The 27,656-nt window shown below is 43.6% G+C and overlaps 1 protein-coding gene across 1 annotated transcript in view; it reads left to right on the top strand.

Annotated features, from left to right (window-relative positions):
• RNF150 (ring finger protein 150) overlaps positions 1–27,656 on the top strand; it is a 192,786-nt gene that overhangs the window by 115,043 nt on the left and 50,087 nt on the right. Inside the window, exons 2-4 of the mRNA XM_024208116.3 lie at positions 12,344–12,594; positions 20,107–20,178; positions 20,951–21,033. Coding sequence (XP_024063884.1) covers positions 12,344–12,594; positions 20,107–20,178; positions 20,951–21,033 — 406 coding nt within the window. The remainder of the gene's footprint in view (positions 1–12,343; positions 12,595–20,106; positions 20,179–20,950; positions 21,034–27,656) is intronic.

Raw genomic sequence — 27,656 nt, 5'->3', positions numbered from 1 at the left:
GGGGGGTGCAGAGGCTGCTGGGTGAGGAGGAGCAGGGCAGGCAGGGGCATAGAGGCTGCAGGGGCAGGGCAGGCAGGGGGGTGCAGAGGCTGCAGGGCGAGGAGGAGCAGGGCAGGCAGGGGCATAGAGGCGGCAGGGGGGTGCAGGGGCAGGGCAGGCGGGGGGGTGCAGAGGCTGCAGGGCGACGAGGAGCAGGGCAGGCAGGGGCATAGAGGCTGCAGGGGGGCGCATGGGGCACAGAGGCTGCAGGGCGAGTGGGGAGCAGGGAAGCACTTAGCAACCCCCAACCAAGATCAGAGCGGGAGGGAGGAGGGGGAATGGGGGGTGCTCAGAGGAGGGGGCAGAGTTAGGGCAGGGACTTTGGGGAAGGGGTTGGAATGGGGGCGGGGCCCCGTGGAGTGTCCTCTTTTTTAAATGTTTGAATATGGTAACCCTACCTTTCTTAGGTCACAGGATTGCTCCAAGGATAAACATGTCCTATCGGGTTAAGATGGGCTCTTATTAGTCAGAAGGCAAAAAGGGAAAAATAGGAAAGAAGTAGAAGAATTAAGCTGGGGAAAGAAAGCAATATTCTATGGAGGGGTAACAGCAGTAACCTGACCTAATAGAGGTACTGATGTCACGTGATTTCCTTTCCTTTCCTGCTTTAGTTAGGACACTTCAAGATCTAGAGAGCAATGTGATGGTAAATCTTTTTAGAGGAAGAATGGGAGCCCTGGATTCAATTTCCTGCTTTGCAATAGACTTCCTTTGTGACCTTTGAAGGCAAGTCCCTTAGTGCCAAATTTTGAAAGGTATTTAGGTGCTGAGGGATGCTTCAGAGGGAATTAACAAAACAGGATAATTATCAAGTGATACATTCCCAGCATCTGACAGTCAGAGGTTTAGGGGGACACAGAGCATGGGGTTATGTCCCTGACCATCTTGGCTAATAGTCATTCATGGACCTGTTTTCCTTGAACTTACCAGATTCTTTTTTGAACCCAGTTATACTTCTGGTGTTCACAGCATTCCCTGGCAACGAGTTCCACAGGTTGACTATGCACTATGTGAAGAAGTATTTCCTTAACCCTGCTGCCTATTAATTTCATTGGGTGACCCCTGGTTCTTGTGTTATGTGAAGAGGTAAATAACATTTCCCTATTCACTTTCTGCACACAATTCTTGATTTTATAGACCTCTTTCATATCGCCTCTTAGTCATCTCTTATCTAAGATGAACAGGCCCAGTCTTTTTAATCTCTGCTCATATGGAAGCTGTTCCATATCCCTAATCATTTTTGCTGCCCTTCTCTGTACCTTTTCCAATTCTAATATATCTTTTTCAGGATGGGGTGACGAGAATTGCATGCAGTATTTAAGGTGTGAGGTGTGTACCATGGATTTCTATAGTGGCATTATATTTTTTGTCTTGCATCTCTTTCCTAATGGTTCCTAACATTCTTCCAATGCACACTGAGTAGATGTTTTCAGAGAACTATCCATGATAATGCCAAGATCTCATTCTTGAGTGATGACAGCTAATTTAAACCCCAGCATTCTGTATGTATAGCTGGGATTATTTTTTCCAATATGCTTTACTTTGCACTTATAAATGTTGAATTTCATTTGCTATTTTGTTGCCCAGTCACCCAGTTTAGTGAGATCTCTTTGTATCTCTTCGCAGTCAGCTTTGGACTTAACTATCTTGAGTAATTTAGTATTGTCTGCAAACTTTGCCACCTCACTGTTTACCTCTTTTTCCAGATCATTTATGAATATGTTGAACAGCACAGATCCCAGTATGGTTCCTTGGGGGGACCCCACTATTAACACTTTCCATTGTGAAAGCTGGCCATTTATTCCTACCCTTTGTTTGCTATCTCTCAACCAGTTATGATCCATGGGAGGACCTTCTCTCTTATCCCATAATTACTTACTTTGCTTAAGAACCTTTGGTGTGCAGCCTTGTCAAAGGCTTTCTGAAAGTCCAAGTACAGTGTATCAACTGGATCACACACATCCGCATGCCCAAAGAATTCTAATAGAGGGGTGAGGCATGATTTCCATTTACAAAAGTCATGTTGACTCTTCCCCATCATATAATGTTCATCTAAGTGTCTGGTAATTCTGTTTACTACTATAGTTTCAACCAATTTGCCTAGTATTGAAGTTAGGCTTACTGGTCTGTAATTGCCACAGTTGCCTCTTGAGCCTTTTTTAAAAATTGGTGTTACATTAGCTATTCTCCAGTCATCTGGTACAGAGGCTGATTTGAGTGATAGGTTAGGTACAAAGTTAGTAGTTCTGCAATTTCATATTTGAGTTCCTTCAGAACTCTTGGGTGAATCCCATCTGGTCCTGGTGACTTATTACTGTTTAATTTATCGATCTGGAGACAACTACCTCACAGTGGTGTTAATGAATAAATACATTGACGATTGTGAGGTGTTCAGATGCTATGCTGCAAGGACCGGAAGGGGTTTGATTGAGTCCTTCTTCCCCTCTCTCCTCCACAAGTTGCTAAGTAACCCCAGAAAAAGTGTCCAAACCCAGGTGGCAAACTTGTCATATTAAAATAAATTGATCAAAACACATATCTCCCCCAGTTGTGGATACTTGCTCTTATTACAGTACAATGTTGGTCTATTACTAAAAACGATTTGTGGCCTGACTGGAAACTCTGAAACTTCCTAATCAAAGTTCTTTTAGTTTAAACACATTGAGTTTGTTTCACCCGTTTTAAACTTCAATTTATGCTAATTTTATATAATATTTTTACATAGCCTGTTTTCAAATTCAACTGAGCTTTGTTACTTTTTACCCACTTCATATAATTCAGGATACATGCCACTGCATAACATGCCATTGTGAAATCTTAAGATTATCTATGCCCCCTGTAATGGAACAATAGGAAAGAAAATCTTAAAAAAAAAAAAATCATTAATAGTGATTGCCAATGGCAATACAGCTTAACTGTAGAGCCAAATTGATTAGAAGGGAATTTAACTACAAAGCCCCTATACATTAGACAAGCCCATTATTAGACCTCTGTACATAAGTTACAGATAATACAAGAACAACAAAAGAGCATCATGTAAAGGAAATGAAAAAATCAGAATAATACACACTGTGTAAAGAGAGAAACTAATACACAATCGAGGTGAGTGATTGTCTCAAGATAATGCACAAGGGAAATCATAACATGTGTGTCTCGTAGTCTACCCAACAGCTGTAATTCCTCACAAAATATCAGACCACAGATGCCCATTGCATTTATAAAATACGCCATTTCAAGGACAAAAAGCACATGAATGCCCTTAATATGAAATTCAGGGGACTAAATAAACTACAGAAGTGCTCAAGCATGAGTATGCTGTTGATTAAAACGGGGTGCGGAACCTTTTTTCTATCAGGGGCCATTGACCCATGGAAAAAATGAGTCGCAGGCCACACACAGCCCCGCAATGGGGCACGGAGGCTCGGGGCTTCCCCTGGCACTGGGATGAGTTGGCACAGAGGCTCAGGGTGTCCCCATGGCTCCTGGGTGGGGCAATAAATGAGGGTTTCAGGGTGTGGGAGGGCTCTGGGCTGAGCTAGGGGTTTTGGGTGCAGGAGGGGGGTCCAGGCTGGGGTTTGGAGTGCAGGAGTGGGCACGGCTAGAGCAGGGGGTTGGGGTGCTGGAGGAGGTTTGGGGTGTAAGCTCCGTGAGGGAGTTTGGGTGTGGGAAGGAGCTCAGGGCTCAGGCAGGGGGTGGGGGGTGTGGGGGTTGGGAGGGTGTTAGGGTGCGGGAAGGCGTTCTGACCTGGGGCAGGGGGCTCGGGGTACAGGGTCTGGAAGGGTGTTAGGGTGCAAGAGAGGGTTCTGACCTGGGGCTGAGTGTTCGGGGTCTGGGCTCTGGCCGGGCAGCGCTTACCGCAGGTGGCTTCCGGTCAGCAGGGCTCAGGCAGGCTCCCTGCCAACCCTGGCTCCACACTGCTCCCGGAAGTGGCCGGCATGTCTGGCCCCTAGGTGGAGGGGCCAGGGGGCTCTGCGTGGTTTGTGCTACCCATGCCTGCAGGCACCGCCCCCACGGCTCCCATTGGTCGCGGCTCCTGGCCAGTGGGAGCTGGGGTGCCGGCGTCGGGGGCAGCACACAGAGCTTCCCTGATTGCCCCTGCTCCTAGGGGCTGCAGGGACATGCTGGTCACTTCCAGGAGCTGGAATAGCCTGGCAGCCCTAGCTTTCTCCCACAGCAGGGCTTGCAGCTCCAGCCCCTGGTTGGGGGCACTGAGGCTTGGAGCTTCTGGCCCACGGCACTGAGACTTGCTGCGGGCCAGATGAAATGAAGTAGCGGGCCGGATCCAGCTCACGGGCTGTAGCTTCCCCACCTCTGGATTAAAAGTATACAAAATTGTAAGTGCTATTCTGCCTGTATACGCCTAAAATTGTGCAGCATTGCGCATGCACAGAATTCATGTCTCCACAGATTTCTTTGCTTCCACGCAGAAAAATAACTTTCTGACAGGGAAGCAAAGGGAAGCTGCAAGATCAGTCATGCACCACTCCCTAGCAGCACAGTAACATCATTTCAGGCAGTCGACGGAGAGGTAAATCACCGCAGGGCTGGGGACACCCCAGCCATTGGCTCCTATCCTGAGCCAGAATCAGGTGCTAGTCCTGGCTGGGTTGGAGGCGGGGGAGAATGGGACTTCCTCTCCTCCTGCAAGGAGTGGCTGGGGCTGTGTCAGACCCACCCCCCAGAAACCTCCCCCAGCTGCAGGAAGCTCAGCATCCTCCTCTGCTTTCTGCCCCCATCGCTCCTCAGTTGTGAGGGGGAGGGGTCACTGTACGGGGAGCTGCTCCCCCATCCACCCAACCTCTGTGCATCCAGAACTCCCATATTGGGACACCCCTACCAAGCCTCACCCAGTACATCCAGAACACCCCTAGTCCTTCATACCCAAACCCCACCGCACTGAACCTCAACCCCTGCACGCAGAGCCCCAGCTGTGCACCCGGACCACCCGTGCATCCAGACCACCCCGCACTGAGCTCTCTGCACTCAAACCCCCACCCTGATGCCCTTGCCCCACTCTGAGCCCCCTCATCGACCCCATGTCACTGACCCCCAACTAACTGCACCCAGACCCCCACCCCACCAAGCCCCACTCCCCCAGCACCCAGAACCCCATGCTGAGACCCCCACACCCAGACCTCTCTGCTGAGCTCCAACACTTCACCTGGAAGCCCCTGCAGAGTCCCATTGCACCTGGAACCCCCCCTCCCCAACAAGCCTCTGTGCATCCAGATCCCCCCACACCTAGACCCCCCCTACTGAGCTACCTGCACCCAGATTGTCCCACACAGAATCCTCTCACCTCACACCTGGATCCCTCCCCACTGAGCCCCTCCACACTTGGATCCTGCCTGGTTGAGCGTGCCTGCCCCACACCTGGTGTGCCTGGCACAGAGGGGCAGGGCCCCAGGGTGTTTCTGGGGCAGGCCCAGGTCTTGTGCTGTGTCAGGGTCGGGTGCAGCCTCACTGCTGAGTCCATGGCCTGGGGGGGCGGGTGGTGCAGGTGATATCCCACCATCGTGCAGCCAATGGCCTGTGCTTCCCCCACCATGCTGGAGCCTTTGCATTTATTTATTGACAAATAAAACTTGCAGAATTTTAAAATATTATGCGCATAATTTTTAATTTTTTGGTACAGAATGCCCTCAGGATTAAGGGCCTTAGGAACAGGTGCAGAGCTCCCATGGATTTGAACAGTGTTCTTTGGGTATCTTTGAGGGCAGAATTTAGCCCTGGGGCATGCAAATGTTCCAGAAACCTTCCTGATCAATTGAATCATAGAAGATTAGGGTTGGAAGAGACCTCAGGAGGTCATCTAGTCCAACCTCCTGCTCAAAGCAGGACCAACCCCAACTAAATCTTCCCAGCCAGGGCTTTGTCAAGACAGGCCTTAAAAACCTCCAAGGATGAAGATTCCACCACCTCCCTAGGTAACCCATTCCAGTGCTTCACCACCCTCCTAGTGAAATAGTTTTTCCTAATATCCAACCTAGACCTCCCCCACTGTAACTTGAGACCATTGCTCCTTGTTCTGTCATCCGCCACCACTGTGAACAGCCAAGCTCCATCCTCTTTGGAACCCCCCTTCAGGTAGTTGAAGGCTGCTATCAAATCCCCCCTCACTCTTCTCTTCTGCAGACTAAATAAGACCAGTTCCCTCAGCCTCTCCTCATAAGTCATGTGGCCCAGCCCCCTAATCATTTTCCCTCCACTGGACTCTCTCCAATTTGTCCATATCCTTTCTGTAGTGGGGGGCCCAAAACTGGACATAATATTCCAGATGTGGCCTCACCAGTGCCGAATTGAGGGGAATAATCACTTCCGTCGATCTGCTGGCAATGCCTCTACTAATGCCGCCCAATGTGCCATTAGCCTTCTTGGCAACGAGGGCACACTGACTCATACCCAGCTTCTTGTCCACTGTAATCCCCAGGTTCTTTTCTGCAGAACTGCCATTTAGCCAGTCGGTTCCCAGCCTGTAGTGGTGCATGGGATTCTTCCATCCTAAGTGCAGGACTCTGCACTTGTCCTTGTTGAACCTCATATGATTTCTTTTGGCCCAATCCTCCAATTTGTCCAGGTCACTCTGGACCCTATCCCTACCCTCCAGCGTATCTACTTCTCCCCCCAGCTTAGTGTTATCCGTGACTTACTGAGGGTGCGGTTCATCCCAACATCCAGATCATTAATGAAGATGTTGAACAAAACCGGCCCCAGGACCGACCCCTGGGGGACTCCGCTTGATACCGGCTGCCAACTAGACATCGAGCCATTGGTCGCTACCCATTGAGCCCGACGATCTAGCCAGCTTTCTATCCACCTTATAGTCCATTGTCCAATCCATATTTTCTAAATAGTCCTTAACCTGTTCTTTCACCACTGAGGGCTGCTCACTTTCTCCCCATGCTGTGCTGCCCAGTGCAGCAGTCTTGGAGCTGACCTTGTCTGAAGACCAAGGCAAAAAAAGCATTGAGTACTTCAGCTTTTTCCACATCATCTGTCACTAGGTTGCCTCCCCCATTCAGTAAGGTTCCCACACTTTTTCCCTGACCACCACCTTATTGCTAACATACCTGTAGAAACCCTTCTTGTTACCCGTCACATCCCTTGCTAGCTGCAACTCCAATTGTGCTTTGGTCTTCCTGATTACACCCTGGCATGCTCGAGCAATATTTTTATACTCCTGCCTAGTCATCTGTTCAAGTTGCAACTTCTTGTAAGCTTCCTTTTTGTGTTTAAGCTCACCGAAGATTTCTCTGTTAAGCCAAGCTGGTTGCCTGCCATATTTGCTATTCTTTCTGCACAGCGGGATCGTTTGTTCCTGCGCCCTAAATAAGGCTTCTTTAATATACAGCCAGCTCTCCTGGACTCCTTTCCCCCTCATATTAGACTCCCAGGGGATCCTGTCCATCAGTTCTCTGAGGGAGTCAAAGTCTGCTTATCTGAAATCCAGAGTCTGTATTGTGTTGCTCTCCTTTCTTCCTTTTGTCAGGATCCTGAACTTGACCATCTCATGGTCACTGCTGCCCAGGTTGCCACCCACTTCTACTTTCCCTACCAATTCTTCTCTGTTTGTGAGCAGCAGGTCAAGAGGAGCATGGCCCCTAGTTGGTTCCTCCAGCACTTGCACCAGGAAGTTGTACCCAACACTCTCCAAAAACTTCCTGGATTGTCTGTGCACTGCTGTATTGCTCTCCCAGCAGATGTCAGGGTGATTGAAGTCCCCCATGAGAACCAGGGCCTGTGATCTGGAAACTTCTGTTAGCTGTCTGAAGAAAGCCTCGTCTACCTCATCCTCCTGGTCTGGTGGTCTATAGCAGACGCCCACCATGACATCACCCTTGTTGCTGGCACCTCTAAAGTTAACCCAAAGACTCTCAACAGGCTTTTCTCCAGTTTCGTACTGGAGCTCTGAACAGTCGTACTGCTCTCTTACATACAGTGCAACTCCTCCACCTTTTCTCCCCTGCCTGTCCTTCCTGAACAGTTTATACCCATCCATCCATGAAAATGCTCCAGTCATGTGAGTTACCCTCTGTTATTCCAGTCACATCATAGTTCCTAGTCTGTGCCAGGACTTCCAATTCTTCCTGCTTGTTTCCCAGGCTTCTTGCATTCGTGTACAGGCACCTAAGATAACTGGCTGATTGCCCTGCTTTCTGAGTATGTTGCACCCTTCTCGTGTTTCCTTCCGGTATCCCACTTACCTTAGGGCTTAGGTCTCTATCCCCCGGCGAACCTAGTTCCTCACTCGGTTAGCAAGCCTGCCTCCGAAGATGCTCTTTCCTCTCTTTGTTAGGTGGATTCCATCTCTTCCTAGCAATCCTTCTTCCTGGAACATCATCCCTTGGTCAAAGAATCCAAAGCCCTCTCTCCGACACCACCTGTGTGACCACGCATTTACTTCCACAATTCAATGGTCCCTACCTGGGCCTTTTCCTTCAACAGGAAGGATGGACAAGAACACAACTTGTTCCTCAAACGCCTTTATCCTTCTTCCCAGAGCCACATAGTCTGCAGTGACCCGCTCAAGATAATTCTTGGCAGTATCACTGGTGCCCAGATGGAGAAGTAGGAAGGGGTAGCGGTCCGAGGGCTTGATCAGTCTCAGCACACAGTCTGTCATATCCTGAATTCTAGTTCCAGGCAAGCAGCACACTTCTCGAGTTTCCCGGTCTGGATGGCAGATGGATGATTCCGTCACCCTTAGGAGGGAGTCCCTGACCACCACTACCCATCTCCTTCTCTTGGGAGTGGTGGTCGTGGAACCCCCATCCCTAGGACAATGCATCCCATGCCTTCTGGTCGATGGGGTCTCCTTCTGATCCCTTCCCTCAGACGACTTTTCCAAACCATTCTCCACCGTAGTACCTGTGCAGAGAGCCTGAAAATTGCTCGAAAGAGCTCAAGGTATATCCTGAGGCTGCTGTAAGTTGCTCTTCGGGACTGGTGCAGTGGCCCAACAATCAGCTAGCTTTCATAGTCTCCAAATGGCTGGTCCTAAGGATCTGGTCCATTATGGCCAAAAGTGTTTCTGTGCCTGCCTTTCTTCTCAGGTTGATTCTTCTCTAGCCATCTTTTCTTGGCTTTTTTAAAGCTCTTCCTTTATTTTGCTAATTTAGGGACAGCTTCTAACAGGACCTTACGCAGCTGGAGAAAGCATAGAGCCTTGTCCTCTAATGCAGTTCCTGTCTCCTCCCCTCCGCCCTGACTCCCCTCTAATATCTTTGTGCTGCTCCGTAGAGCAGAATTGGCACTCCCACTGCACTCTGGAAAATTCCAGAAGGCATTCTGCCTCAGCAAGGCAGAGTTCATTTCTGAGGCCTGGTCTACACTTAAAACTTAGTGTACATTGCTCAGGGCTGTGAAAAATTTCATGCCCTGTGTGGACGTAGTTAGTTGACCCATTCCCCTCTGTAGATGCAGCTGTGTTGACCTAGATGCTACCTCCTGAGAGGCTCAATTTACTACAGAGACAGAAAGACCCCTTCTATCACTGAAGTAAGTGTCTATGCTACAGCAGCCTAGCTACAGCACTGCATCTGTGCCTCCGTTGCACCTGTAGTCCTGACATACCCTAAACTTCTGCAGGAGTGGTACATCTCAGCCCTGTCCCTTACTAAGAGCTGCGTGCATTTTACACAATGAGCTACTTGTGGTTTATGCATTCTAGTGCTTCATTTTGTTTGATCAGAGAAGCTGTTTCTGAAGAAGCGTGATCTAGTGGTCTTAGCTTATGCCTGGACTAAGACCACTAGATCACGCCTCTTCCCACTAGCTTAGTGGTCTTAGTCCAGGCATAGGAACCAGGATTTCCTGAGACCTTATGCTAGGTCTGACATTGTGACGCTAAATTATTTAACTTCTCTATCCCTCATTTTCCCCATCGGTATAATGGAGACAGTACTTACCTGGGGTATTGTGGGAATTAATTAATTAATATTTCTATGGTGCTTTGAAAAAGTGAAGCAATGTATATACTGCTTGTGGTTCTCATTACTGTGCATGAGCAGGAGATAAACCAATTCTTTGTTGCAGAAAAGGGAATATTAATGTGATCTGAAAGAAATATTTCTAAATCAATGGTCCATTGTCAGTTGGAGAAAAGACTATTGTGCACAGAAGGCAGATAACTGTATATGAAGAGGATCAAAGGAGTTTTTTGAGATGTTAGGGGGCTTGAGAGCAAAGGGACTGAAAATACTACTTTTCCTAAAATATGACATCTGCACAGACGTTATATTTATGCCAGTAAAACATGGGCTTCATGGCTGATTCAGTAATGGAAGGCATTCATAGTAGAGGCCTGAGGAGGGAAAAAGGGCTGACAGAAATATGGGCATGCTGACCTGAAAGGGTGAAACATAGCTGGTGGTGAGAGAGAAATAGCAAGAATTTAACAGCCTGGAGTGACTGACATAACCAGTGATCTCTAAACAGGTGAGCATTTCAGTCTCTTTGCCTGATAAAATTCCAAGGTTTGCACCTATTTAGGTGAAACTGAGTTCACGCTGAGGAGTATTTGGAATTATTTACCTGTTGTTTAATCTCAGTTTCCTAATATGCTGCTTTACTGTTTTTGCAATCTGTCAAATTTTACACGGTTCTTGGGATAATTTTCTAAGGTACATTCCAAAGAGAGCTAAACTATTGATTAGCCCCTGAGAGATGAGAGAAGTGGGTGGGGAGCACTGAGCCCACATGTGCAGCTTAGGTTCTCTGTCAAAGGCATGGGCCTGGAGTCCAGTCTCCTGTGGTGTTGTCAGTGCTCTGACTCTGGTGAATCCAAAGTGCACAGGAAACATTGGAAGAGATGAGTTTGAGCAGCAAAGTTGAGGGTCATCAGCAATATATTGTGAACAATTGAACCCTTGATGAAATGTGTATACCATTCTCCAAATGCATTTGACTGCTGTCTTTTTCCATTTGGCGAGATAAGGCAAAAGTTAATAATGAGTCTCTTTTTTTTCCCCTTACAAACCTTTACACAGTGTCCTTTCTATTTCAAAGAGCCCTTTGCCACTAGAGCAAACATGTCAAATGCATTCTGTGGGAAAGGCCAAATTATACCACTTATTAGATAAATTCCCCATTAAGATGAATGGAATCAGTTCACACCCCCTGAGCTGTTGTTTCGGGCTGCCTACAGCACAACAGATCACATTCAGAAGGTTATCATTGCAACCACAGGGGCTAGACATTTTTTATTTTGTTATTTATTTATGAAAGCTTGTATTTGCTAGAATCTGAATCTATCATGGGCACTGGATTAATACATCAAGTAGACCAACGGTCTGACACCTCTAACTAAAGTAGGGTAATAAAACAAAAATGTATTTCAGATGGAAAGAGAGTAAAGTTGATAGTTAATTTACTAACCTGTAATATTTTTGAAAGAAAAGATGTAATTGGATCCATCTTTAAATCACCTGGTAAAAGGGACCTGTAGTGAATCTTACCATGCTTGTTTCCTTTGTCCTAATCTCTCACTCATTTTAAAACTTTACATTGACAGTGTGCTGGAAATGTTGCTGAGAATGAATGTGGAACATTTAACGTCACCTGGCTATCATCCTGACAATACTGTTTTGCTTTCTCCAAAAGCATCAGATGCCTTTGGACAACATTAGGTCTCAGTTACATCATTGGAAATCCAGAGTAACTCCATTCAGTAGAGTTAATCTAAATTTTAAACTAGTGTAAGAGCAGATTTTGCTCCCTTGGTCGCTTAGACAGTTTTCTTCTGCGTACTTTTTTCTCACACACATTATGCCATCCTGAGCTACACCAGAGGCAGAAAGATCAGATCCCAGGACCTGAACATATGTTTTAACAATTCCTGTTTGAGCTCTTGGATGTAGAGGGAAAACATTTTAATTGTTTCCTTTTACAGACCCATAAAGTGTGCAGCATGCAGGCAGAGTACAATACATGTATTTGTGCTTGTAGCACACAACTACTCCTATTTGTATTTATACCATGGCTATATCTTCTGTATAAGCCTCAATAGCGGTGGGAAACCTGTGTTTGTGCCGACCCATGAAACTTCCCTTAGTCACACAACTACCTTTGAGGCTCAGTATGCTGGACCATATTGTGTAACTGGTTACAACTGAAACCAAAGTCTTCTGCTGGATTTTGTCTGGATTACCTCGCAATAAAAAACAGCATGCAGCAGAATGAGGGGAAGGTTTTATTTTGTCACTGTTGAGCTCTTTTCACTGTGCCATGGCTGACTCATTTTCTTTTGTGGCTGCTGTTCCTGTTTTTTCTTATTGTTTCTCCCTCTCCCCCTCCTATCTCACAGGTGTAGAAGATGTTGTAGCAATAATGATTCCTGAGCCTAAAGGAAAAGAGATAGTGAGTCTGCTGGAGAGGAATGTTACTGTGATGATGTATATAACAATTGGAACACGCAACTTGCAGAAATACGTCAGCCGTACCTCAGTGGTGTTTGTCTCCATCTCCTTCATCGTGTTGATGATCATCTCCCTGGCATGGCTGGTCTTCTATTATATCCAGAGATTCCGATATGCAAATGCCAGAGACAGAAACCAGGTGAGGAACATGTGAATGGGCTTTGGGGTTTGTCCTGCATTGCTTAAAATGGCCATTTATCCTCCCCAGAGCATCACCATGTGATTTAAAGTTTAAATAAAAATTTGCTCTTGGGGGAAGCACTAATATGAGGTCGCAAAGAACAGAAAGGGAAATGGGTTGTGGTAGAGGTGCCAATATCTTTGGGAAATCAAAAGACTTCCAGAAGGGTAGACAGTACTCAAGGAAGAGAAACCTATATAAATATGTTCTTTGCATAGACAGTAGGGTAGGAAGCAAGATGTTTAAAGGCCATGAGTTTTCATTTCTTCTCACCATCGCTACAACTGATGTTAAATAATGAAAAGAGAATTAAATATTTGTGTACATTTGGCATTTACTTACACACACACACACACACACACACACACCAAGAAATAATCAGAAAGATAATATTATATCTAAGGGGAAAGATTCCCTTAGTACATTTATCTAAGTGACCTAGAAATGCATATAAATGAATTTAAGCCCTAGTCAAAGGTGACTTCAGAACAGTAAGTTTGTGCACAAAAAAAGAGTGTGCCTTAACTGAAGAGGGGAAAAAGAATGGAAAAGTGTTTTAATTTTAACATATTTTATTCAAAAATACTAAAACCTCTCCATAAGGGTCTTTGCATAAAGACATCTATTCCCCTCTCAGGCCGTTGACACTGACTACTGAACATGTAAATGAAGTAATGTTGGTTATTAGTAAATCATTGTCTGCAGGTATGGTATTGAAATGAATGAGATTCCATGTGTAATTACTTGATTGCATGCACAGTGATGGTACCCACATGCATAAACTAGGAACATATTCACTAGTATGTCAACAGACATGTTATGCCTATATTGAACCCATTGTCTTTGGTGTGCTGTCTAAATTCCAGCTGAGATAATTACATTCTTACTGCCCAAAATTCCATACTGTATTTTCAGTGGAGAATTTATTCTTTGCATTTCTAAGTAGAAGCTGCTCTCCATCCCACAAACCTATCAATTTTGAACTATAACACAGATTTTCATTTCAATAAACACTTTTCAAGGGTTTTGTGAGGTTGCTATGCACAAAGTAAAAATTCATTTTACGAATTTGATCCACTAAAACTGTCACCGTTCTTGGGAACCAAGCATTTGAGGTATTACAAACAGCTCTTGTCTAGAGCTGGGCAAATAGTGGGTTTTTTGGTTTGCTGGAAGTTGTGGAAAGTTAAAACAAATGTTCATTTTGGGGTCAAACTTAAAATGGCATTTTTTGAAAACTTTCAGTGAATGGAAATATTGGAAAAGCTTCAAATCAAAACATTTTGACATTCATGATGACAATGGATAGTCATTGAACCAAAGGCAAGATCCACCTATTTCCTATTGTCAGGGAATTTGTTTTTAAGAGCTTGCTTTACCATATTATGTTGGACATACGCTATATCCCTTTAGTAGTTCTTATTTACCGCTACCATCTTTCATAAGAGAAGTAAAACTAAGTCTGACCATTTGTGGTCATTAAAGATCCCATGACATTTTGTTTACAAGATAAGGAGTTGATTATCCTGGGAGCTGTGGCCTAGTACCAACTGAAATAATTACCCTCTGCCTAAATAAATTCTCCCTGCAATTTTAATAGGATACAGTATTCTTCGAGTTCTGCTGTAAACCATTGTGCATTGTTTGTAAGATAACTGCCATGTTCCATCTCAGGGGGCTTCATGTCAGAGGTAGGTGAAATATCCCTCCCCATAGCCCACACACTATGGAGAGTCCAAACTCACCCACTTACTGAGCTTTAGTTTGATTAGCATAGAAATTAACAATAAGATATCAAAGGTTGGCTCAAAACTACTTTCCAGGCTTGACTGCTTCTAATGGTCCTATCTAAGGACTATTCCCTCTGGACAGGGCTAGGCCAATCTCCCTTTTATCCAAGTGGGGTAATAAGTCAGCAGAACCCACTTAACCCTTTCCCAACAATCAAATACGGCTAACAGGGCTGGAGTTTTAGGCAAGCAGTACCAGCTGGTATGCTATGATGATGATAGCAGTACACCAAAACGGTTTTGAAGTAAAGAGAAGAAGTGCTAATGTTGCTACTTGGACAGTGGCATATAGGTTGATTTCTTCTCAGCAACCACTATTGCAGCAACATATATTGATTCAACATAGTACAGGGTCTGCCGGCGCAGAAGTGTGTAGCATGCCTCCAGTCTCAAAAGCCTCAAATTGGGTCTGTGATTGCTATTTAATCCTAGGCAGATCAGATTAAGTGAGTTTTTTTAATTTATAAATCAATATCTCATTAAGGTATAACATAAACATGGCATGTCAATGTATTTGATTGAGGCCCAGAAGCAAAGTTTCCTCAGGCAACTGATCTCTTACTCTCTCATCTCTATTTTACTCTCTGACTATTTTGCCTTTCTTCCTCCAATTTCTTTCTCCTTCTCGGACTGGGGATTTGGACATGGAATAATGTCACACTCCGTAGCAAGAGAGGGGAGTCCATGCATGCTGGCAGCAGCCAAAGCATGCCTGTAGCAAGTGAGATGTTGGTCAGCTGAGATAGAAGAGGCTGCAGATTTTCAAAAATGTGGAAAATCCTCAGGAAGATAGGGGAAGAGAGAGCACAGATGGGGAGAGAGAAAAGTTTTTACATCATTGGCACTTGGGCAGAGGAAACCATAGCAACATGCCTGCTTCATTGTTTTTCTCTTTCATGCCTCCTGCGATCATTAATGTAAGGAGTTGACAAAAGAGCACAACTCAGACTTGCCCTTTCTGTGAGGGTTATCTCAGTTTTTCTAATGTTCTATTTTTCTTATCTTTGACATTTTTGTTTGTGGTACAGGGATATGCTAGCAACACTCATGTCCTGAGATACTGTATCTTCTTACGTGTACGATAGAGCAGCAGCTTGTTTTTCTTTGCTCAGGTAGAGTTTAAATCTGACTCCTTTTTGTCGTGGTGCTCAAAGGCTTTTCCCATTATAATCATTGTGTGTGTCCGTGTCTTTGTACAAAGATACTGTGCTTACTTGTAGAAAGCCTTGTATATCCTGTAGCACATGCATCATCAGCCAAGTTTGAGAAGTATGCTTTTTCTATTTGTATTTCATGTAGTCCAATAAAGTACAGCCCCATTTATCCAAAGAGCTAGGGTCACAACCATAACCTTTTGGATAAATAGAGTTTCAAATGAAGGGGGAACCAACCAGTTGGCCAGTTTAGAAAAGGCAGTATTCTCAGAGTACAATAAAGCCTGGCTTTACAGACTGGCTGGCTATCTCTGAACATGCCAAGAGCTGTGACTGAGATTCATTTAACTAGGGTTTGATAAAACAGATTTGAAGTCTTTAAAATCCAGTGCATTTAAACCAGGGGCTGTGCACATTTTCTGTGTCACAGAAAATCCTAGACCTACCGAGGCCAACTATCCGTGCTGAGATCTTTCATATTTGCTGTTTCTAGGGTTAGCTGCCAACTCACTAGCTAGGCCATCCAGAGCAGCTCAGACCTCCTCTCTGTAGGAGGAGCCTTTATAATTGGCAATTCAGGCACTGCATAGCAGGAATGGGATGAAGCAACTGACCATTAAGTTGGAGGATGTTACATTACCTTCTAAGTATGAAGGTTGTGATATTGTTGTAGGAAGAGAGGGTTTCTGAATTGCTTCGCTTGATTGCACCAATCCACTATCCCGGTTGGTCCCCTCCCCCTGTGCCTTACCTTCCCCACAGATCCACCTGCACTAAATCCTCTTCCCATTGCACTAGATCTTCGCTCCCTGACAAATATGCTGCACCTCATGTCTACTTCTCAGGAGTCTCCCCTTTCCTTTCATTGCGGCCTTCTTTCCCAGGCCCACCCTCTTCCTACATGCAGGGTAGTTGGTAGCTCTGCCCTGGTGGGATTGAGCTCAGATTCTAGAAGGAACTGACTGTGATCTATCCAGAGAGCAACAAGTCCATGTCATGATCAACAGTCAGAAAAATGGAGGGCTCTTCCCTCATGGCCTCTCTGTTGTGAATTACATTTCTGGTTGAAATTTACAGTTTCTTACATGTCCCACAAAATATGTGCACATTACTATTTTGTGTGTTTACCAATGGGTAACTGTGTATGTAGATTGGCAGTTATCCAGGCAGTTATCCATGTGTGCATGTAAACATCTGCCAGTGTGGGCTTTTGCGCATACAACTATGTGTGCCAATCATATTTGCAATCACATTTTCATAAATCTGTTTGAAAATTTGGGCCTCTAGTTTAAATTTCAGGCTCCCAAAATGTAAAGTCATGCTTACCCCAGAAGAAAATAACAGGTTTAACTGTTGTCCTTGGTACTTGTTGGACTGTGGCATGGTTTAGGGTAAAATATAGGTGTTGACAGTCCTCCTGGTAAAGTGTCCAAGCTCTATTCTTTATCAGCCAGCAAGGGCAGGAACCAGGTGGCTGTCCTGATACCTGTTTGTACTTCCATGCTGCCGCTTGTGCAAATAAACTGAATTCTTAGAAGGAAGTCATTGTAGCTTTTGGTTCTTTGCTCAACTTGTTGTCCTGAATGGACATCCTGTATGCAAGAGATCTTCTCTGTGAAAAGCAGTGAGAATTGTTTGCATCAAGAGACATTAGGTTGTAGGGCTGAGTAGAAACAATTTGGGATTACAAAACTATGTTCTGGAAATATTCTGCAGAGTTACTTCTGCTGCTGCAGCTCTCTTTGCCTCCTTCACAGCAATGACATAGTTTAATAAAAATTCCTGTGTCAGTCTGTCAAACTATATTTTCCACCATCATCTCTAGAGTTTGCTCTGTGTCATGTGGGATACGAGAGGGTGCTTCAGTGCCAGACAGCTGATAGCAGTATATAGCAGGAGTTGTCTGTTACTCATTCCTCTTCTCCCTGCTTTCTTGTTAGGGAGGAGTTGGCTGTAAGTAAGTTTTGAAACTTTGTGGGCTCCATGATATTTTGGGGAATGGCTGGACCATGATGAGATATCATCAGGCAAGGAGACGCTGGAGCGAGTTCTGACTTCTGCCTGCAGTAGGGACTGCTCTGTTCACAAATGAGGAGAATTTCTATTTCCTGTGTCCACATTCAGTATGAGGATCCAGTCCATCATGCTGTCCGTGTGTATGTTACCTGTGAGAGACCTAAAGCAGAAAGCTTGAATACAAAGCTTTGGGCCATCGCATAAAAGGTATCCTCTTTGTAATGTGGTAGTCTCCCAAGACAATGAGCTTTGTGAACTTCGTCACCATGTCAGATGGCGTTTCTCTTAGCTTGTCTGGGAAACTTTAAGTGTGTTAAAGTATGCCCCCGTCTTGTCTTTGAACTCACAAATAATTTGTTCAGCACTGATGATATGCTCAGTGCTGTGCAAGGCACAAAGATCAAGACAATCGCTGCCCTGAAAAGCTAAAAGAGAACCTCAAAGGCACACATGGAGAAAACAGGATACACTAGGAAATTTGGGAGGAAATAAATTTGAGAGAGAACAGGTGTCCCTTTACCCCTCTCACTCACCATCGGCTAGCACTCTCTCTCCAGGACTGGCACGAGGCTCTTTGCCACAGTGCCACTCCTTCTGTTTAACCACCATAGACCTCCCTTACTGGCAGGACCTCCACACCAAAGGAGTGGTAACTCTGACTAGCTCAAGATTGAATGTCCTAGTGTTAATTAGATTATGAGATTTATAACCATAAATCCCGAAGCTCCACTTCAAACATATAAACACTATAATGTTAGCACTTCTTATCTTTGGGGGCAGTGTTGGGTTATTGATAGCAACGCATTTCTCTTAAAGAAAGGATTCTTCGAAAGTGTGGTTTTTCCTCCAGCATATACCAATGAAACAGGATTCCTTAACAAAAAAAAACAAAATACCCTGATCAAATTTTCATTGAAAGCAAAAACGTTGTCAGCATTTAAGTTAGATAAGAAAAGGCAAACATGAAAACAAACAGATCAAAGTTTTAAACCAGTCTTTAATCTTGTCCTCTTCTCTTGAAGAATGTACAAAAAAAGATAAGACATTTCATTAACATAAATAATAAAAAAAAATTCCAGAAGCACTACATAATGTCTCGTTTTTTATTTGACATTAGCTGTCTGCCTTTGATTTACATTAAAGAAACAAATAGTTTGCAAGTAACGTTTTCAACTCCTTGTCAGATTCTTTTGTTCAAGGAAAGCTATGAGAAGTATGTGCCATAGACCAGAATAACAACAAAGGAAAAAAGGAAACGTATTGATCAAGTTTGCTTCGTGAGTGGGTCCCTATTTACAAGCTACATAGAGCCTCACGTCATTTTTGGGTTCATTTTCTAACCAACTGCAGCTGGAGTTTGCTTCCAATTAGCATGTCTCTTAGAACTCTGACCAGGGCCAGCTCCAGGCACCAGCCTACCAAGCATGTGCTTGGGGCGGCACCTGGAGAGGGGTGGCGCTCAGGCCCTAGAGCGGGGCCGCGACTGGGCTCACCGCCCTCCCCGCAGCGCTCCGGCCCCCGGGGAGAGCGGAGGCGCAGCGGGCTCGCCGCCCTCCCCCCGGCGCTCTGGCCGGTCGGGGAGAGCGGGGCCCGCGGCCTGGCTCGCCGCCCTCCTCCCGGCGCTCCGGCCGGGGAGAGCTGGGCCGCAGCTGGGCTCGGCGCCCTCCCCTGCCGCGCTCCCCGCCAGGGGGCGGGGGGCGGCTTTTTTGCCTGGGGCAGCAAAAAAGCCAGAGCCGGCCCTGACTCTAACAGACAGAATGTCCCAGACCTTAAAAGTGCAATGTCCTCACAGTCACCACCGTTCTTAAATCCCCATCCCTACACTGCACTTCTTCTGGAAGTAGCTGTCATATGTGCATACACAGAGGCTGAGTTCATTTACACTGGTGTAAATCAGGAATGAGATCAATAAACGTCATTGAAATCAATAAACTATTGTAAAACCAGTGTAAGTGAGATCAGAAATGGGCTAGGTATCAGAAGAAATAGAAAAACACTATGAAATTTCACCGGGAAAGTAGTTCAGTATATAGTGTGGAGGGAAAGGTGACAAGGAACAAGAAAAACGCAAATGAAAGTAGATGACCAAGCCATGACTGTAGGACTCATTTGCTGTTCATGACATATAACTGCAAAGCTTAAACACTGATCCTACAATTGAGAGCATACAGGCAGACTTAATGCATATCTATTTCTACTTTCATATAATGCCCGTAATGCAATAGTTTAGTGTTGTCATAGGCCAGTGTCCATTCTTCACTGGATTAGCATTATAGCTGCTTTGCCTAATGAAATTTAGATAACTGAGGAGCCTTTAATCCATGCAGCATTTTTGTTTTAAAAAGGGATGGCATGCTATTTCCCACAGCAACCCTGTCAGTTTATATTTACACAGAACCTTACTCTTTCATGTAAAACTGCTTCAGATTATTAACTAGCTATAGAAAAACAAGGTGATGGCTTCTGCATAAAGATATACTCTTTACTAAAGGACAATTTTGCATTTTCAGCGCCGTCTTGGAGATGCTGCAAAGAAAGCAATCAGCAAGCTGCAGGTCAGAACAATCAGGAAAGGTGACAAGGTAATTTTTTTCCTTTCAAACTAGACCTTGCAGTGAGGATCCTTTCAGACTGCCAAGGATTGGGAAATAGGAGGGGAGTGGCAGTTGCTTTTTATACTAGTAAATACCCCACAGCCAGGGGAAAGGTGCTGGTAAGCAACTTAAGGATGAAATGGAACAGGAAGGGAAGGGAAATTTAAATAAAGATACAGTAAAGTTATTTTAGTCTGACTATTAAAGTAGCTACTGTTAGAGTTTGCAAACCAAATTTTGTGGCCAAATTCTCTAGTCCTCATTCAGGCAAAACTCTCACTGTCAGTAGTGGGAGTACTACTGTATATAGAGTAATTCCCAGTTCAAAGAGACATGCTTGTACTAGGTCTCGTCAAGCTAGAGCGCTAATGTAGCTGCAGCAGTGGGACAGGCTAGCTGACCAAGGACATGCCCATCAGAGACCCTAGGCACGTATTTGAGGCAGCTAGCCCTTCCCACCACTTGTACTGCCACAGCTACATTCTATTTTGAGCTAAAGTATGTCTCTGTGAGCTGGGATTCACAACCCCAGTTTCAAGTGTAGATATACGCCACGCATGCACATACCTTTGCTGCCTGAGCATAGGAATTGCAGGACTGGATCCCTAATGAACGCCTCTCACATTTTTCCTAAGATACATTGTCATGCTTAAACATGTCATTAACCATTTGAACTTCACTCTGCTACTTAGGTTCTTGTTTGAAGTGATTAACCCACAAAATAAAATAAAAATGTAATGTAATGTTCTCTTTACCGTAGGAAACTGAGCCAGATTTTGATAACTGTGCAGTTTGTATTGAAGGTTACAAGCCCAATGATGTTGTCAGGATCTTACCATGCAGGTAAGTTAATACAATGTATGGAGGCATTTACTAATGTGTTCTTGGTTTTTAAAGTCTCTGTCCTTTAGTGTAAAACTGCAAAATTGGAATTGTCAAATTCCTGAAATGAGATTATCTGAGACCGTTAAGTTTTTGGATTTCTTTTTTCTTTACTCAAAAACTATTCCATAAAGATTTGAAATGTTACTCTGATGTATTTGAAGTTAAAATAATACCTGCAGTGGGTGATGAGCCATTTAGCATCAGAGCCTGAGTCTAGCTATGTTCGTGCTTGGCATGGTATAAGGGAATCTTATTTGGTCAGGCTTTTTGGTTAACCAATAATATTGGCCTGACCAGGAAAGGGCAGTTTGGCTGACGATATTTTCTAGTAACAAGAATGGTTGTGGGATTTAGGCTATGTTTTAGGGTAGCCTAGTGTTCAGAAGGTTTGGGCAGGGAGGCAGAGTGTTGGGGGGTAATACTTTATGTAAGAACCCAGTTGCTAAGTCTGTGGAATTTGGAAATATTACAAAATCTTCAGTAAAAAGGGGGGGGAGTGTGTGTGTGTGGGGGGGACTGATTCTGCTGCCTCTTCCATCAGTTTAACTCCATTGATTTCAAAGGAGTTACTCCTGATTTAAAGCGGTATGAGGAATAGAAATAATGATTCTAGGATAGGGTTGCGGTCCATTGGCAGGGTAGCGTGGGGACACTTGCATTGCCATTTCCTATATTGTTAGTTGTCCACAGAACAGCTATCTGAAATTCAGCACCTTTCATGAACTTTAACTTCACTTTAATTTCTTTTTAATTGCTGTGTAAATAAAGTGGGAAGGAGACCTTACACAAATCATATCTGGGATGGCTTCCATCAAAGATAGCTAGATATTCCATTTCTCAACTTGCTTTCCTTGGAAACAGGAATAGCAAAGCATGTACACATAAAGTGTCATCTTTACTTGACATGAAGAACTGAAATATTTGTTCCTTTTTGGCTATTTAATAAATAATAGGCTTCCCTGGTAGATATTTTAAATGTTAAGTGCTCGCCATCTCTGATCATTCTTGTGAGCCATTGGATCTGTATGCTTACTGCCATCATTAAAAGGCAAACACAAAGCAATACTTTAATCATAAATTGGGCCAGCTATAGAACCCCCAACTCTGACACACAGCACATGTACTCTCGTCAAACTCAGACACAAGCACAATGCTTCATCAGCTAAGAGTGTAGAAAATGGGAAATGTATACAGTTTAGAACTGGGCTTAATTCCTAGTATGTTCCTGTGGAGCCCTAGCCAAAGTTTGGAAATTTTGTGTTAAAGGTACAGATATTTCTTTGAGGTAATTATATGGAACACATACAAGTGAAAGTTGGCGTTTAGATGTATCATTCTCACAAATGACCCAGCACAGAGTCATGCTTAGGGCTGGTCTACACTGGGGGGGGGATCGATCCAAGATACGCAACTTCAGCTACGCGAATAGCGTAGCTGAAGTCGAAGTATCTTGGATCGAATTACCTGGGGTCCAGACGGCGCAGGATTGATGGCCGCGGCTCTCCCGTCGACTGCGCTACCGCCGCTTGCTCTGGTGGAGTTCCGGAGTCGACGGTGAGCGCTTTCGGGGATCGATATATCGCGTCTTAACGAGACACGATATATCGATCCCGGATAAATTGATTGCTACCCGCCGATACGGCGGGTAGTGAAGACGTACCCTCAGTGTTGTTCACAAGGTTAAATGAGAGTGTGTAGTATTAAATAAGGCCTACTGAATCGGAAACACATAGTTAGCAGGTGATCAGCTCTTGGCTGACTTAAAAGGTTACTTGGAAATGGCTCAAGCGAAAGGTTAGCAGCAGATCTGTCTTGTAAAGTGCACATTTTGAACTTTGGCACTGTTGAATTATGAGAGCTGAGGGGTTCCTTCCCAAGTAGCTACTTTACTGAAACTATCTTCCCTACTGTACAAGTTATGAAGGGTAACATTTTACAGATTTATAAGTTTTTGTACACCACTATAGGTGCTAGTGTTAATTATTATTATTACTATTATTGTTGGTTAAATGCCAACAGTTTGCCAAATGCTATACAAGAAACAAAAATAAAGACAGTTCCTGCCACTGAGAGTTTACAATCTATAAAGAAACACCAACAAGATAGGATGCACTGGGCAGCTGAGAGGAAATAAAGAATATTGATGATAAATTCTTATCAGTTTCAAGTTAATAGGGAAACCTTATACTCTTAAGATGGAAAAGCACTCTTTGCACTCATGATTAGCAAAAGGAAGACACAGACCTGCAAATACATATTTTGTTCTTTGTCATCCCCAGTGTATGCCCACTGTATATACCTTGTATACGAAGGGCATTGGCATAGCAGCCTGCAGTTCAGGGAAGACATTGGATTCTCACCAAACCTTATTGAAACTTCCAACTTCTCAGTTGTCTAAAAGTCAGTCTCATCATGACATCAGTGCTCAGTGATCTGAACTGGTTGCCTGTTGGTATGCAGGTGAAGTTTGATGTTTCTTTTGACCTGTAAAGCCATGTATGCCTTAGGGTCAGCATATTTGAGAAACTGCCTCTCCCTCTCCACACGATATTGCCACAGCTTTGATCAGTGGTGGCACCCAGTCAAAAGCCTCCTTAGTTGAAAAAAGGAGGAACTGCTGGCAGGATGTTCTTCATGAGGCCCTGAGTTTTAGAATTCCCTTCACCATTGATCAAAAATTATCCAAATCTGACTTTTAGGCACACTGCAAAGCCCATCTCCTTTCCCAGGCTTTTGGGGAGAGATTTGGCGTCAAGTTCTGGGCTGTGTGCCAAGGCCTAGTATTTGGGATTAGGGTCATTTTTGTTTTCCTTCCTGGTTTAGAGGATGCTGTTGAGTTTATTTTTGTTTGTACTAATATGACTTCATTTTTAATATATGTGAAAGATGCATAGAGCCCTGGATAGATTTTTTTTAATGTATATATTGAACAAATCTAAATAAGCAAGTGTATCAGCAGCTCTCCCACAGCCAGCCCTAAACCAGGAAGTTTCCAGATACAGTTAGTAGCTATCTTGAGACTTAAGAGTTCTGTTGTCCTTGTCTATACAAAAAGTTGTAGTGAAAATCCACTAGTCAGTATTTCAGTAGTGGATGAATTTCAAAGCCACATAAACAGCTTCTTCTTAGCACTTCAGGTCCTTTCTCTGTGTCATTCCCTCAAAACATTCTCTTTAACTGTGGCAGAGAGTCAATGAAGGGATACCCTGTGGTCATTTATCCCCCACTGGTTAGTTTGGAGGGGAGATCAATTTCATATATACTTTTTTTCCTGCTCCTACATCCTCCTGTGTTTTTAAATTTCATTCTGAAAAGCTCAGAATTTAAATGATCAGGCTGAGGTATAAAGTAGTGTGCCTTTTGATGCTGCATCTTGTGCTCATTTTTCTCTTGACGGAAATAAGTCCTAGTTTCATACCCAGCTTTAAACGTTGACAATAGCAAATATAATTAAAATTGGTTTCTAGGGCATTGACACAAGGTTGAATGTAACGATGTTCCAGTGTTCCCAGTGTGTTTTCACCTGTCCTCCACCCACTTTCACCTTCCTCTGTCATCTCCATCTTCAAATCCTTACTCTACAACCCCTCATCTGTCTTGTTTTCTCTTCCTAGACTGCTGATATTGCTAGCTTTGTCTTCCTCTGACTAGCCTCTCCATTCATCCTCCTGTTCTGTGTCACCTTCCAGACTCCTTGTCAGGGTCATTCTCTCAACCTTGTCTGTACCATGCTCTGGTACCCCTTCCTATATCACATTCCTTCCATAATCTCCAATCTATTAACAACTCTGACTTCACTGGTGCTCTCCAACTCCTCCTTCCTTTCCTTGTGTTAGTCTCCTATGAGGAAACCATCATCTCCATCACTTCTCCATCCCCACCCTTCTTTCTGTACTGACTCCAGGGCTGATGAATGGCTCTGGAGAGAAAAAAAATCCAGAGACCATTCAGATTTACTGCACTACAGGTCCATCCTCTTTATTCACTATAGCAGTCTTCCTTGAAAAGCAACTGTACTCCTCCACTCTCAGTCTCGTAACTACAACTCTCAACACCTCTTCTTTGCCTTTCACTGCCTCCTGCATGTCTGCATACCTCCTTCTCCTCCTATCCAGACTTCTTCAAAAAAAGAAAAAAGCACCTTGCTAGATGCTGTAATTCTGAGCCCCTCTTAAAATCTTCTCACTAGCTTCTTATTGCTTCTATCATCAAATTCTAGCAGTATGTTCTTATACTGAGGCCATCTACAATCTACTTCTCTGTCTGCTCTTGTCTCCTTTTCTCCCACCTGTCCTCTTCTCTTAGCTCAAACTTCTCTTCACACTTCAGGCTTCATATCCTCCTTCTAAGACCATCTGTGTGCCTTCCTTCTCACTGCCCGCCGTGCTTCTGAACTCCCCCACAGCACCTTCATTTCTTCCTTCTTTGCATCCCTTTTAAAAACTCAATTCCCCATGGAGGTATATAAACTGAAGTGTGGATGATTTTTTTTAATCCTAAAGATATCTACATCTTTTCCCCAAGTGACTGCATGATCCTGTTGTTGTCCTCCTGCCCCACTCTGTCATCTTGTCCTCCTGTTCTTGTCTTAACTTAGATTGTAAATGCTTCCGAGCAGGGATTCCTGGTTAATTCTTATAAAGCACCATGCATGTTATGGTGCTATATAAATAACAGCGAATAAAACAAACCTTCAAATTCAAATTGGCAAAAATGGATTTACCACATGCCCCTACAAAATATGTACATACTCACAAACAGGTAATTTTAGTCCTTAGATTATCTAATTTTGGCATTCATTCTTCTGTGGTTTTCTATTTTATAAAAAAGATCCTTCAAACTAACTCAGACATACTAAATCAAAACTTAAAATTAAAACCATAATACACTGTTAATATAATATTTTAAAGTGCAAGGAGACTTAACCTGTCATGGTAATGGATTTAAATTTCTCAACATTGATAGCATTCCTTTTAGAATATTTTTCTTCCAAACCAATTGATTTTTAGGAACAGCCAAACTTGAAGTAAATGTCTGTAAAGCATGAAAATTCCACACTCTATCTGACTAACAAACACTATGAAATGTTGCAATGTAATCTGCAGCCTGATTAAGGCTTGCAAAGCTTGAACTTGAACACAAAGGGGCCTTTCTCATCTATGCCTGAATGACTTGATCTGATTTTACACATCACTCGGGTTATATATTCTTGATCAGAAACAGATTTTTTTTTGTCCATTATTCAAGAGCATAGCTAATATCTGAGCTTTTTGAAAGCTTGCACTGATTATTTTGGCCCAAATCAACATTAAATGTTGGCAGTTAAACGTATACTAGCCTATGAGCATGGGCACACTATTAAAAAAAAAATCAACACTATAAGAATATTTGAAATTATTTCTTCAAATAGCTGAAAAGTAAGACATTGACTTTCAGTTCAATATTCTGCATAAATCAACACATTCAAGGTATTTTATTTACACATTTTAAATGTAAAATATTTCTTAGTCATTGTTTCACAAACTAGCTACTTGGGATTATATGTAATCTGTATATCGCTTGCTTACTCAAAATGTTTGGCGATGATATGCTGAATACATATATCTTGGGAGAAGGGGAAGGAAGGAGGTTAATATAGTGCAGAGATGGAAATTTGATGCATTGTGTTCTTTACCCAACAACGTAAATGTTGTTTTGGAAGTGGAGTTGTGAACCTTAGTAACCTTAGTAAAGTGGTGGTTTTAACTTTAAGTATCATGATGCTTCATTTACATTAATCATGTTGACATACAGTATTGGATGAGGTCTGACAAACTTTGGTATTACAGCCAAGTGATATAATTAGACTAGTTTCAGATTCCAAGAACAGATTTTCTGTGCCACAGCTGTGCAAAGTCAGTGTCGGTTTAAAACGGAATACTGTAATTTCCTTGTAACTCTTATTCCCAAGCAATCAATTTCCTGTAGAAGTAGTAGGAAAGGGAGCCAAGTGAGTAATAAGGTCTGATGAGATTTCAGACATTTTTAGATTTGTATTTCTAATACTGTTTAGTGTTAAATCCAGCTAGTGAATGAGATGATGCCACTTAGAAAGACAGTTCAATGGAACATACGTTAAAAATTAACATTCATGAGAATGTTCTTCTGTCTCTTCCAACTAACTGGAAGGATGGATATATCTTTATGTGTGGGATGCTGTTTTTTAAATATTGGGATGGAATAGCAAAGCAAAATTATTCTTTGCATGCAGTGCTCTTAAATATTTAAACATAACTATTTGGGTATGTAAGGTGATTCTGCATTTCTCACAGAGATAACATCTGCTGTGGAGAGAGAATTTATACTATTAATCTACTAGCTCAGTACCTAGCATTAAGGCAGTTTGTAGACATGTCCTACTGCTGTTAGTTGGTGGCTTTGTATGCATTCATATAAAGGAAATGCAAATGGGGAAGGGCTAGTGAAGGCACAGGGAAATATAGATCTACATACAGTAAAAGACTTATCAACACTCCAGTTGGCAGGGCTTTTTTATAATACCTCAACTGTAAACGTTCAGCTGAAATTTGACACACACAATG

Source organism: Terrapene carolina, unplaced genomic scaffold, assembly GCF_002925995.2.
Source record: "Terrapene carolina triunguis isolate 2854851 unplaced genomic scaffold, T_m_triunguis-2.0 Scaffold66, whole genome shotgun sequence".
Classification (NCBI taxonomy): Eukaryota; Metazoa; Chordata; order Testudines; family Emydidae; genus Terrapene; species Terrapene triunguis.
This window is presented reverse-complemented; position numbering and strand designations above follow the sequence as displayed.